At 38.9% G+C, this 14224-nt stretch overlaps 1 protein-coding gene across 2 annotated transcripts in view; it reads left to right on the top strand.

Annotated features, from left to right (window-relative positions):
• Window positions 1–14224, top strand: part of LOC129112333 (copine-8) — a 77229-nt gene that overhangs the window by 22567 nt on the left and 40438 nt on the right. For both annotated transcript variants that reach the window (XM_054624386.1, XM_054624387.1), the window contains exons 3-6: window positions 490–536; window positions 2050–2153; window positions 6948–6987; window positions 11948–12024. In XM_054624386.1, the coding sequence (XP_054480361.1) occupies window positions 490–536; window positions 2050–2153; window positions 6948–6987; window positions 11948–12024 (268 nt within the window). The remainder of the gene's footprint in view (window positions 1–489; window positions 537–2049; window positions 2154–6947; window positions 6988–11947; window positions 12025–14224) is intronic.

Raw genomic sequence — 14224 nt, 5'->3', positions numbered from 1 at the left:
GGTTTGGGGAAAATTGCGTAATGCCCTGTAATGATGTCTTTCACCATGTGAAGATGGGAAATATGTTTGGGCTTCATGAATAAAACTATTAGGTGCTTTTTGATGTAGTTTCATTAGTTCTAATTCATGCATTTATGGCCTGTTAGTCATACTCTGGTGGATGCAATAAATACCATGACATTTGAGATAGTTTTTTTATTTATTTGCTTGGTGTTTTAAAAGAGTAATGTTCCTCTATCCTTCCCTTTGTTACCATAGCCGGGAGTCAGAAATATATATATATATATATATATATATATATATATATATATATATATATATATACATATATATATGTATATGTTTTAAAAAAGAATCCTATTGCACATATGGTAATTTATTTATTTAAGGTGCAGTATATGAATAGTTTAGAAAGCTTTGAGGATTCACATTGTTTTTTAGCATACACAGTTAATGATGTTTAATGTTATTTGTCTCTGTTCTTCACAGTTTGTGTTCTCTACACACAAGGCATGGGCAACAAGGAGTGGAGAGAGGTGAGAACTATAGAGAGCGAGTATGTATATATAGTATGTTGCATCACCAATCTTCATCCAAAATGCATCATTTCAGCAGAAATATAGACACAATAGACTCTAATGTTGCTTTCTCAGTCAGTATATATTTATATATATATATATATATACTCATTCATCATTTGGGTAGCCATGGTACAACAAGAGGCTACAGCTATGCTAGCAGCTCTCTGAGGCTGCTCTTGTGCAACGTGATGCTTTAAGGTAGATGCTAATATCACCCTGCTAACATCCTGGGGGTCATTCCTATGCTCCCAGGGTTTTTCATATGTAGTTTGAATGGTTTAAAAATCCATTCCGCCACTGTGGAGATACTGATGTGTAAAGTCAAGAAAACTGTCTTGGCTGAACATTTTTTTTTATGGGTTATGGGTTTTAAGGGGTGTAACATTAGTAAAAAACTTAGAACATATCTTTAAAAATTGTCACATTAATATTTGTAATATTAAGAGGACATAAAATGTTGCAGTGATGATGCATTTTTGTAGTCCAACCGGGGAGAAGTTAGCATCGCACTGTTTCAGTCAACAAAAAGCCAATGGGATTTTTCATTTCGCTTCTGGATTATTACACTTTTATGATTTTTGAAGTGTGAATGCAATCGGCAGAAATAAAAAGCTAATGTTAGGCATAAAGGAAATACAACACGGTCACTTGAGCGTAAGAATACAAAACTAAGCTGTGAAGGCGGACTAGTCGGTGTGATGATGTGTTGTTGTCACATCATGTACATTGAAGCTAATTAGTTTTACATTAGTAATAATGCTGAAAGTCATACCGTTGCGGAAGCTGTAGATGGTCTAATTTATTACTGACAGTATATTGTGACACAAAGAAAGTAATAGTATTATTGAAGTCCTGGTCAATTTAATTAATTAACATGAACTACTTATGATAAGTAAACCCACTTTGTGCTTGTAGACATAAACAGTACCTACAACTTGTTTATGAGAGGCTGTACTGCAATCATCAATGTCTTCCACTATGATGAATATTCATTCATTTAAATGAGGGGGCAAATCTTGCACCCACAATCATTCCCAGTTATTCATAGTTCTGAGTAGCCCATCATCTGCATGTATAGGCAGATGGTTTGGCATTTAACAGGCTAAGTTAAATGCCAAACCAGGACCTACCTGACCCCCATTGACTTGATACCTCATCTGCTCTGCATGCATTACTCTGAAGCTGCAGATTATCTTCCGTAACCAGCCTCAGCCCTGATGTGTCGCCTGAGCAGTAAACCTGCTGGTGATCAGTTATTCCCATGAGTCTCTGCAACTCCACTAAGTGCTTGTTAAAAAACTGCAGTTTGTGGTAGATCAAAGTTTTAAGGTTCAGTGATCTTCATAGATTGTGTAGATGTGGGTCATCAAACTGAGAAAAGCAGGGATATGTTAAATAAAATGTGTTTTTCCTTACAGTTTATCCAAAAGGTGTTCTTATATGTCTTCACCTTCCTTTCTCTGTATAGTTTGGAAGAACGGAGGTGATTGACAACACGCTAAACCCAGACTTTGTGCGGAAATTCATTTTGGACTACTTCTTTGAGGAGCGACAGAACCTGCGATTTGACTTGTAAGTAAAGCTACACCTGCGGTGTGTGTGTGTGTGTGTGTGTGTGTGTGTGTGTGTGTGTGTGTGTGTGTGTGTGTGTGTGTGTGTGTGTGTGTGTGTGTGTGTGTGTGTGTGTGTGTGTGTGTGTGTGTGTGTGTGTGTGTGTGTGTGTGTGTGTGCACATCCTTATGTTATTAATACTTGTTCTGGCACCAGATATTGTAAAGGTCAAATGGCATTTAAGGTTCATGAGACGATCTTTGGTTAACTCAAAGTTAGAAGCCTCCTCCAGAAAACATCTCTTTCACATTATGAGTTCCTAAAATAGGTTTCCATTAAACCTTAGTGAGGCTCCAGATGTCACCTGCAAATGAAAATGATTTGATTTCATAATTATTTGATTCTAGTGCTACAAATATGGCTGTTTAATCTTAGAGTTATCTCTCTTTATAAGGTACTTTAATGTAGATTTGAAAGTGATTCATTGCTATGCTAATTATATTGGTTGATAGCAAATTCAAAATCAGTATTGGTATCGGTCCAATATTACTCTTACTGATATTTGGCAGATTGTGGAATTGGCATGGCCACTGCTAAGTCCATTCTCCTAATTAGTAAAGTAATAAAGCGCTTCATTACCCTAATTGCAAGTTGTGCTGAGTTTCAAAATATAAACAATGTTCTGTGAGGAAATTTGGGGTATTTTTGAGCACTATGTGGGACTGCATCAAATAATGCATATTTTATAAAGAAAAAAAAGCTTAACCTGCTCTGCATCTCTTCATACTAAGGCTTTAAAAACTACACATCGGTATGGGCTTGTATCTGTGTAAGTAACCCTCACTTAGTAATTGAATCTCTGCATCAGCATCCTGCACTATTGAGCACTGTGGCACATAAAGGTATATTACATGGCACCTTTAAATACATGTGTTATAAGCTCTGTGACTGCATTTCACTCTTCAATTGCGTTCCCATGCACCGAGGCATTAGATGCTATCTGTAGGAGACAGTTGGTCTTCAGCTTAATTAGGCCAACAGACTTCTCATAGGTGAGGGGATTCTTTCTCAATTTGCTCTCATATTGCATTTCTCATTGAATTACAGAGGGGATTTCAGTGGCTTTATTTTATTAGATGGCGACTAATGATGTTATAATCTATGATCCAGGGAGCCACGGCAACCCAACTGGGATCTGAAAGTTAGACTCTGTAAAGAAGAGTTAGTGTTTCTGTTTATATCGTGTGTGTGTGTGTGTGTGTATGTGTATGTGTGTAGGCGTAGGGGTTTCTGTATCCCTAATTTACTGTTTCTGTATTAGCATTGGTCCTGGTCTTATAGCAAACATGTTTTCTGCAGATTGATTCAATAGTGTAAACCTGCACTATTGTGAATGCATCATGCCTGTTTTGGGGGAAAATAAAATAGTGGTGTGCTCATATCTTTCTTGCTCTACGCTTTGAGGACACATTCATTGATCCACCTTTATTACCACTCACGAGTTTGTGCTATTTTGATCTATTTGGCCACCTCTCTGGCCATCAAAACTGTTTAAATTACAGTGAAAACATTTTGGCTGGATTTCCTGTCAGTGGATCATCGTAAGGTGTCTCTTATTGCACATAGTATCCATGTTTTTCCATGCGTGTACTAGTCTTTCAGTATCTCAGCTGGTTGCTCTGTCACATCACATACTAGTATTGTCATCTCACAAGAGAGGTGTCACAAGCCCACATGGACAGACCCTTACTCCAAGGCGAAAGCAGAGCCGGTGCGTGCATCTTGCGTGCGCATTCCCACAAACTGTGTGCGGCCAAGTGACAAAGTTGTGTGCTCGTGGCTATGTGTGCGGTTTAGCGATGGTAACCATAGCAACCCGGGTTCAAGGGGTTGGCAGCAAGTGTGATATAGGAGCAGACTGATTTCTTTCAGGGAGAAAGAAGCTTTTAACCTTTCATATCTATTCTGTCTGCTCCACTTGTGCACTGCGCCGTGTTACGACTCAGCATTCATTAACACACCTTACTGCCGGTTATGCTATTTAACTTTATGCTTCCCACTCTGATTAAAAAAAATAGTTTTGAGCAGATTTTTTTTTTTAAGCTGCTTTGATTCTTTGGCCTTCTTCTGAATCACTTCCTGGTGCTGCTTTAAAGAGCCCTGTTTGGATGCTATGAACTGTAGAGCACCTTAATGTGTTTTTATACCATCTTTTATTTTCATAATATGTGTCAAATTTCGCATATACATGACACTTGGGTGGAATTTCCAGAGCAGTTAGAAATGCCACACAGAAAGGCTTTTGTTCGTGTCCTGTAACGACATGCACACACAAGGTGCACACACTTTCTAGTCGTGCAGTGGCATCCTCATGCTCAGGATAAGTCAAGGCATCTGTGTGAGTTTCTATGCCTTCTCATTTGTTTAGGTAGCTGAATAAATGCATGAATACATGTCTCTGTGCCCGCTGTCTCTTGAGTGGTTTTCTGAATGGAAGTGAGCATCTGAGGAACAAAACAGTGCACTGGCTTTTTGTCTGTTTTTGTGTGTTAATGTCCTGCAAGAGTGTATGTCCGTGGACCTAGCTTGCTAACATTTCTAACAGCAGTAGATGACGGACGCTGCCGGCCTGCAGAGGGTAACGCAGTCTGAGATGAAGGCAGGTGAAAGAACATTACCTCCCTCAGGGCCATGAAGATGGGATCTGTGTGAAAATGTTATGAAATACAACAGTGTGCCCTCTGAATATGAATTGTGAGACTACACTGTGTGTAATACACCTCTTTTAGTGTGTATCTCCATTTATAGTCAGTATGGATTTCAGCACAGTGAAACATACAGTCATTCTACTACTTTGGTGATCTCCTGCCTTTTCCTCTAGAAACACCATGATGTTGATATTTTAGTTTTTTATTGCAATATCTCAACAACTAATAACTAAAATTTTGTTATTCATGTTTCCCAGAGGATGAGTTGTATGTACTGCTTGCACAATCATCAGGTCAAAAGTTCACATGGTCCAATACTGATGGCATTTACATCAGCCTCATCTTTGGGTTTTATGCTAAAATATTAGCATGCTAACATGCTAAAATAAGACGATAAACATCGACTTGCGGGATAAAGGTAATGATGCACACTACCTCACACGTAAAAATTATAATGGCTAAGTTTCAATCCTCCTTGGATCTTTCGACACGTCAAAATGTTTGAAAAGCGGAAACCACGGCCATAATTTATACACCATGGTGATTAAAACATCGACAATGAACAGTTCAATTAGGTACATGGAAAAAGTACATAAAAATAGTAATACAAAAGCCAAACTTTTATATATAAAATATGTTATTTATTATCAGGACCTGTGATGATGAATATGTCATACACAAAACTACATCATCCATAATAACAAAAAATGATATGCATGATGATATATGGGTGTGACTGTTTGACCTGACGAAATTCCAAGTCAGCTCGAACTTAACCATTAATACATTTATGTGGAATGGTGTAAGTGTGCACCCATTTCCTTGTTGACACTGTTCAGATAGCCTCTGCACCTACGTGATCTGTGTATATTACTTAACTAATCAGAGCATTTAGCTGTGTTTGTGTACAGCTTCACAAAGCTACTAGTTCTGGCTCTTGTTTCTTCACAAGGAGCAGATCCATAAATGAGTAAAATGGGGTTTGAAGCTCTTCTATTTCTTTTCTATTCGTAGATTTTTTTAAATTACACATTTGTTGACAGTGAATAATTTCACCTCCAGAGTGCCGATGACTGCCTGTATGGTTTATCCAGTTTGACAGCAGAGACACTGATGATGATAAGATATAATGTGATTGTGTTTGAATACTCAGTCATGCTTCAGATTTAGATTCATTTAGAATCCTAATTCCCCTATGCTCAACACACACACAAACACATCCCTGTACTTCTATCTTTGTGAGGACACTCATTGCCATAATGCCCTTCCCTAGCTCCTTACGCTAACCTTAACATTCACAGCTAAATGCCTGACCCCAACCCTTACCTAAACCTAATTCTAACCTCTCACACAGGTTTTTTGAAGAATTGAGGACTGTCCAAAATGTCCTCGCATTCCAAAAATCTCCCCACTCTGAAGGTCCAACACTCAGATTGAACCACACAAAAATTGAAGCACAAGCACACACATTTTGAACATTATCCTGAACATTCTTGTAGAGTTACAAAATTGCTCCTCATTTCTCACCCAAAATATGACCCAGCAAAGGCCAATCCTTTCTTAGTGGCGGGTGAAATGACCTCAAATCGCTGAGTGAATGGCTTGTGTGATTGCTTCCCATTCTTTGGAGTATAGCCTCCGGACTGGAGGGGCCATGTCTGGACATATTATTTTGTGTATTGTTAGTACGAGACACCTGCAGGTGGGATGAAGGACTAAAACGCAAGAATATTATTAAAACATGCGTCAAAATCTAACGAGATAGCACACTGAGAGTCGCATTAATAAGCAGAAATGAAAACGTTAACCAACACTTATATACTCACTAGCACACTATTCCTCTCTGTGTCTCTCTCTCGCATTTATGTATGTATGTATGACTGCCAATTAGTGCATTTAGTGTCACTTTAATGGAGGATGCCTGTGAGCCTGTGATGTCGGGAAGTGAAATACCCAGAGCCTCTGGGAGATCGTCGGTGACAAGCTGCTTGGCCCTATTACTGATTTACTCAGTCTGTAATCCCTGTCGCGTTCCCAGCTGAGCTCCTGTCACCCTCCATCTCCTCTAATGCACTCACCCTCGCTCTCTTTTTTCCTTTTTCCACAGGTACGATGTTGACTCGAAGAGCGCCAACCTGTCAAAACACGTAAGTGCTAAATCTTGATTTAAAAAAAATATATTGTCCACACAATGAGACATGTACGTTTGCATTTATTTATCATCCCTCCACACTTTTGCAGATTTAATTTGGTGTAAGTGTGTTTGTGTGAACCTGATTGCTGTTCTTGTCATTATTATATTCCTTTATTGATCCCCATGGGGGAAATTCGAGTGTTGCAGCAGCTCAACTACACAGACACAGACAATAAATACACATACTATACAACAACATAAAGATAGAACAGGAATAAAAATGTACAGTATATCCACATGGGGGGGCGCCTGGTCAGCCCATTAGCCTAATTTCAGCCACATAACAGCAATCTGGCCATTACAATGAGTGTGTATATCATCTAGTGTAACCGCACGTTCTCTGAACGGCCCGGCAGTTCATTTAGAAATGAAATAAACACTGATTCCCCCTGTCCACCCTGCTTTTCACATTGATAGCAGTGATTAGAATCGTGGTAATTAGGAACAACAATGTGATAACTTTGTCAGTAATGGCTTTGTCCTGCCTACTGCAACATTGGTATTTTAGTTTGAACAATGAAAGCTTGAAGCGTTGGAAGATTTCTGCGGTAATGCCATGTTTTTTTTTTCATTTGTTCAGTTTATTTTTGATAATTGGACCAAATGAGATACAATGTGTTTTATTTGTATTATTCAGTGGATTTTGTTACCTTCAGACAGAGTCAGGCTAGCTGTTCCCCTAGCGTATTTCCCAAAATGTCTAACTTTTCCTTTAAGGGTTTGGCACTGTTATCGAACAACAGCAGGGGAAGTGACTGTTTAAATTGATAACTTTTATCCGTTCACTGAACTGTTTGTGTATCCTGACCGTCCACATTCGTCTGTAATCTTGTGTGCACATCTGTTTTCATGAAAGCGGCTTTTCAGTGATATCTGAGACATGTTTGGGCAGGTGTTTTTCTGTAGCAACGGTCAATACTGATCTGGACTGTTACTGTGTGATAAAAGGAAATCATAGCAACAATAAAAATGTTGGGAGGCAATAAAAGATATCACAACAGCACCAACAGCTGTCTTTTCTGCTCATAATCTCTGACCGTTATCTGGACATTTACATTTATAGCTTCAGAGTCCGTTATAGCCAGTGTGCTATCAGGCTTAGCTTCCTCCTTTTATTCAGCAGCTTTTGGCAGCCACAATGAAGAGAATCGGTGTGTGTTTATACACTATGTATGTGTCTGTGGAAAACTCTTGAAATGAGTTACACGCTCTTGACTTTTGTGTCCCTCTAAGCAGAGCTGCAGACAGGGACTCACGTTCTGCCCTGAGGTGACACCCTCCGGCCCTTAGCTCTCACCAGTGTTTGCTCTTCAGTGTCTGACCCAACCGGTCTGCCCACATTTCATATGAGATAGACACACGCATGACTTCATTTGTGTCGTAAACAAATGATAAGAGGCAGGGATTATTAGAAGAAATATGCACTCAGACCTGTTATGTGTCTGAGTGCATATGATAATGGGAGGGCGAATGATAATGCTACAAAGCTAATGTCTGTCTGTTAAAGGGGCATAAACGACCTCTACTTTAGACTTCCTTAAAGGAACAGTGTGTCGCATTTAGGAGGACCTATTGGCAGAAATTGAATATAATATTTCTGACTGTGTTTTAAGTGTATGTTCACCCGAAAATAAGAATCGTTGTGTTTAAATTACCTTAGAATGTGCCGTTTATATCTACATCCAGAGCATGTCCTCTTCATTGAGCTGGTCACCATGTTTCTACAGTAGCCCAGAACGGACAAACCAAATACTGGCTCTAGTTAATGCCCTTTGCGGTTTTCACATTTTTTCATCAGCTACTGTAGTCCTGCTTCCTGCTTGGCACACAGTTTCAGTTGGTTGCAACCTGCAACCTCACTGGTAGATGACACACTGCACCTTTAAGTAATATATTAGCTGAGTAAGTGAATAATATTGTCAAACATATGATATTCATCTGCATATTCTGTTTAAATTGTGTATTTTTTCACTGGAAAATGGCAAAATAATGCCTTATCAAGGAGCATGTGGTTAGGAACGTTAAAAGCCTGTACCTCCTGTTTTACTGTTGTTACATTTCATCCACCATCAAATTGGGTAATTTTTATTTTTCATTTTTCATTTTTCATTTAATGTTCACAAGGGAGTAAATAGGATAGCTGTAATTGAGGACTTTTTTAAAGGCAAAGGACACAAGGTTTTATTTTCTGCTAGTCCGATGTACCTGTGGAAAGGAATGGAGGATCACAGAAGTGGATTATTTATTTAGCTGTTATGCTCAATTACAGCAAACGTGTGCTGTGCAGTATCATTGCTTTGCATCTGCAAAGACTTGAATCTGGCCCCAGATAGGTAATCTATCTCAGAAAAATCTGGAAGGCATTAAAGCCATTGCTGTTCAGCAGCCGGCCCTCAAGTCTCTGAGCTCTTAACAAGCACTAAGGATAAAATCCTGCGGTGTATAAATATAGTTAATTTACCCACAGGATAGAAATGCGGCACTTAGTACACTGTAAAAGAAAGATGAAGGAATAAAAGTTATTTAGCTTTGATTTCAAGGAGCATGTGGGTCTAGTTCATCACCTTGCTTCCTCTCGATGTGATGGGTGATCAGTTTTAATTGCATCTATAGCTTTTAAATCATTATCATGTTGGTAATATAATGTAGCTGCGAGGCTGTGTCATGGTCACCAACTGGTATCTACCTCATAATTCATTTTGAGCTTACTTCAGTTTTAAGTAGTTTTTTTAGTTGTAGTTTTAAAATAGCTGTATGGAAGCCATCAAGCGCACTGCTGGCGTTTATTTGTCAGTGTATGAAATAAATGTAACTAAATTGAATACTACACTGAGAAACCCCAAAGCAGATTTAGTCCCTCTCAGTTCCCCCTCAGGATTTTTCTCTCCTCATCTGTCGCTTTGTTGTCTCTCTGGATGCAATCCATCCCTCTTGTGCTTTCCCCGTCTCTGTTTCTTGTCTTTCCCTCTCACTATGGCAGTCTGTCACCTTTTACTTTTATTTCATTGCCATATCCTTGTTCTCCCACTTTCTCTCTATCATGATCTCTCCATTTGCCATTCCACATCCCCCACCCCCCACAACCTTTGCCTCACTTTCTCACGATCAATAATTTCATACAAAAAGGGACGGGCATGTTGGCTCGAAGGCAGCATACCAGCGTTGATGCAGGTCTCAGGAGGGGGGAAGGCTAGAGAGCCAATCCATTAGATGGTGTTTTGAACGTGGGAGCTGTAAGCTGCAGGAACACCTGGGAACCGGGTGAGAACGAGTGTGGAATAAAGAGGGACAGATCGAGAAAATAAACAGACACACGGTCCTGTTCATGAGATCTCACAAATTTTTCTGTATGCAGATAAACAGGCTGACTTTTAGGTGGCCAGGTTGTGAAGAATTCATTAGCAGGACCCTCAAATGGACCACTTAATTTCTGAAAAAACCTGCAGAGAATATGGACCAAAATCAGTTTATTAACAGCTTATTAACATGCAACAACTGATTAATTAAGCATTTGTAGATTATTTATTGACCAGTCAAGAAAAGGTCATTTTGAGACTTGCACCTTTCTGCTCTGAGATTGTGTACCACTCTTAGGTCTTTACGGTAAATATGAAGCTAACGCTAGCAGTCAGCTAATTAAGTTTAGCGCAAAGACTGGAAAAAGGGTTAAGCAGCTAGCCTTGCTGTCAAGTTAGTCTGTCAATGACCGTTCAACCTGGTGCCTAAATGAATAACCACAATTTATCATTTATAGTGCAGTGTTGGGGGAATAAACACTACTTTCACATTGTGCTACATATCTGAGAAAAGATTTTTGCAATATTGTAGTATTGATCTGAAAACCTCCAGCTCTGCTACAGAATATTCTCATTAGAACTGGTATCCATGTTCAATGTTTCATCCAACTCCTCCTCCGCCACAGATTTCCGTCTTATCAAACTGTTGATTTTTCCAGAGCATGACTGAATGGAGCTGCACCCATTCAACTATCCTACTTTCTTATTAAATCTTTTTTTAGCCCACGTTGTTGTATATTTAACCATTAGTTGCACACAGCCAATTCTTCGATGGACCTCATGCTGGCAACAGCCATGGTTGCTAGGTGATCTGTGACTTTACTGCACAGCCTCTACATCATCGACAGTGGAAAATATCATAAAAAATAATGTTTCCTTTGTTATTTCAGCATTAGTGGCCAACACAAATTTGTTTCCAGCAAATTAAAGTCTTGTGAACGTATCTTTGCAACACTGGTGGGATAAATGAGCTAGATGGTTCGACATTAAGCTGGGTAGATGGATGGATGTAGAGCCAGAATAACAGAAGAAGCCAATCAATGGAGCAGAGAGAATCCATTATGTTAGTGCTGCTCGGAGCGACTCCAGTCAGATATTAGAGACGGCGTCCAATAATGACGAATGCTCTCAACAGTGTGCCCCCTGGGGAAACTGGGATCGAGATGGCAGGTTTCTGTAATAGCTTATATACAATTAGAGAGAAAGATCTGCCATACTTTTGGTGATACAGAAAGTGTGTTTCATATTTGGCTTTTATTTTGAAGCTTGCCATTGTTTTATGCTGAAAGAAACTAAAATTATATCCATGAAAAGTTGAATATTTTCATGCATATAAATGTAGTCAATAAACAAATTGTATGTGCATATCCTCTTCTCTCCATCTTACTGCCCCTCTGTCTGTACCAGCTGTGAAGTTTCATTATGTGATGGCGACTTAATCTACCAGGAAAGTGGCCAGGGAGCAGAGTGTGGCTGGTGGGAGTAAGGCTCAATCTCTGCAGTATTATCTGTCAATAGGGAACATGGAGGTTTCCTAGATATCAGGGACAAGGGCCTTTTTATGTCAATTTCAGTGTGTTTTTAAAACTCTCCCTCTCTCTTTCTGTAACTGTGCAGGATTTTCTGGGCCAGGCCTACTGTACTCTCGGAGAGGTGGTCGGATCATTGGGCAGTCGCTCGGAAAAAGCTCTTGGGTGAGTAGTAGGTGTGCCCACAGCTGGGAGTGTGCTGATATTTCAGTAAAGCATTCACTGTGTGCAAGCATGTTTTAAACCTGCACAAAGATTAATTTTGAAAGCGTATTTCCTAAATCTAGGCCTTTAAATTAGGGTTATTTAAGCTTATAATATCACATAACTAGCGCATTATATATATATTATATATATTATAATAAACACAAAGCTGATCATTTCTAAGTATACACTACTTGGTTTGCATTCATTCTACATGAAGTTTGTACATTATCTGTATTGAAGAATTTCAGCTGCTCAGTAATTAGAGAGACTAAAAGAGTATAAATGTTGCGTCCCTAACATCTATTTCTGGTATTACTAAACTGAGGAACAGTGCACACCTACATTTTTTTTTTTTAACGAACATATACAAACACACGTACACAAAAACACTCCCACACACTTGCGGGTATTCTTACACATACAAACACAAAGGCTCATTACATCCATCGGGTTCCTCCAGCTTGTTAGGCAGCCACGCATATGGATTACAATATCTGCATCTGTTTGTCTGTGTTTACACTTGCTTCCTGGTTGTTAGACTGATGTACTTCTCCATACCTTTTTTTGATTATGTTGTACCAGTTGACAAAATGCAAGTTTACAGAGTGTTAATGAAAAAAATGAAAAAGAAGCAGAATATAATAGCTTAAATAAGCCGACAGTCTTTGTCGCTAGAGATGAACGCATTTATGAGAAAGTAGGATACAAGAAACAATTTGGGATATTTTCAAGCCTACACTTAAAGAAATAGTTTACCCAAAACATATGAATTGTATTGATTACTCATCTCCCTAGGCTCTCTTTGGTCCCAGAAAAGTTTTCTATCGAATGTTGTGCAGTACAAGAAAAATGAAAGCATATCACTGCAAAACAGACTCTGAGAGAGTCTCTAGACTGAAAGTGCTTTGGTTAAAAACGATTGAGCAAAAATAGTTGTGTTTTGATTTACATGAGCCCATGAATGGATACAAGATACTTTGATAATGCATAATATAGCATGCATCACACATCAAAATAATTGCAGAAATACCTGTAGTTTTTAATATTTAACAGTTGAAAAAAGACTTGAAAAATATGCGTATTGTCCATCCATTCTTCAGCCACAGGGAATAAAACATTTATATTACCATTAAAAATCCTTGCTGCTCTTCGTCTTCAATTTGTCTTTGCTCCCATTGCATTAGAGCATGTTGTTTGAGAATCACTGCTTAGATAAATGAGACACATTAGTTCATTTTTAATAGCACTCGCATAAACACATAAATCATTTTTCTTCTTCTTGTGCAAACTCACAAATTAACAAGAATGTGACAATCAGGATTTTATTGGTTCTAGTCAGAAGTAAATGTAAATGTTTTGCCTTAGGATAAGGTAGACCTAAGCTTATTGAAACGATTAGTGTCAGGGCAGCATTTTGAATGGAACAGTCTCAAGCCTGATCTAATACCAGTCTTTTATTTATTCTAAACCAATATGCTCCAGCTACCCCAGCTGTCAAAAATTCCCCTCTCTGCTTCTTAAAGTAAGTGATCCACAGAGCAGCACAAACAAACAGCCAGCCGTTTGGAGACAGGTATCCACTCTGACAGGGAGCAGTTTTCAGTTTCTAAGGAATTGCTTTGCCTCTATTTTAGTGACATCTCCAAGGTGTACCATATCTCTGAAGTGTTGCTGTTGGACCAAAAAACAGTTCCACACTGAGGCTAGCTCCACAGATATTTTACAAAACATTGCATTAGCGGAAAGCTGGGATGCAAGGTATAAATAAAAAATATATTCTTACTTTAGTATTAGCCTGCACCATGCAGCTGTATTAGAATATAAACATTATTTGCAGATAGTTAATATTCAAATACTTTGGATCAAGTTCAGCAGAGAAAATCAGCTTCATTAGGATACATCATTATCTACTTTCATCCACGATGCTGCTATTTTGGCCTTCTCTGTTTCACATATTTGCTTTTTTGTCATGGTGAAGCCCTCTTGGCTTCCTTTCAATTGTGTCCTCTTAATCCAATTTGCTTGTTCATTCGAAGCCTTCTTGAGCCTTGAGATCTGGAAAGGGGGGGGAATAACAGCCAAGCTGGCATCCCTTCACTGAACACTGTCAACAACCTGGCAACCTGTGTGTTTGTGTATTTTCTTCAGTGTCTGTTTG

This window comes from Anoplopoma fimbria, chromosome 23, assembly GCF_027596085.1.
Source record: "Anoplopoma fimbria isolate UVic2021 breed Golden Eagle Sablefish chromosome 23, Afim_UVic_2022, whole genome shotgun sequence".
NCBI classification, from domain to species: domain Eukaryota; kingdom Metazoa; phylum Chordata; class Actinopteri; order Perciformes; family Anoplopomatidae; genus Anoplopoma; species Anoplopoma fimbria.
This window is presented reverse-complemented; position numbering and strand designations above follow the sequence as displayed.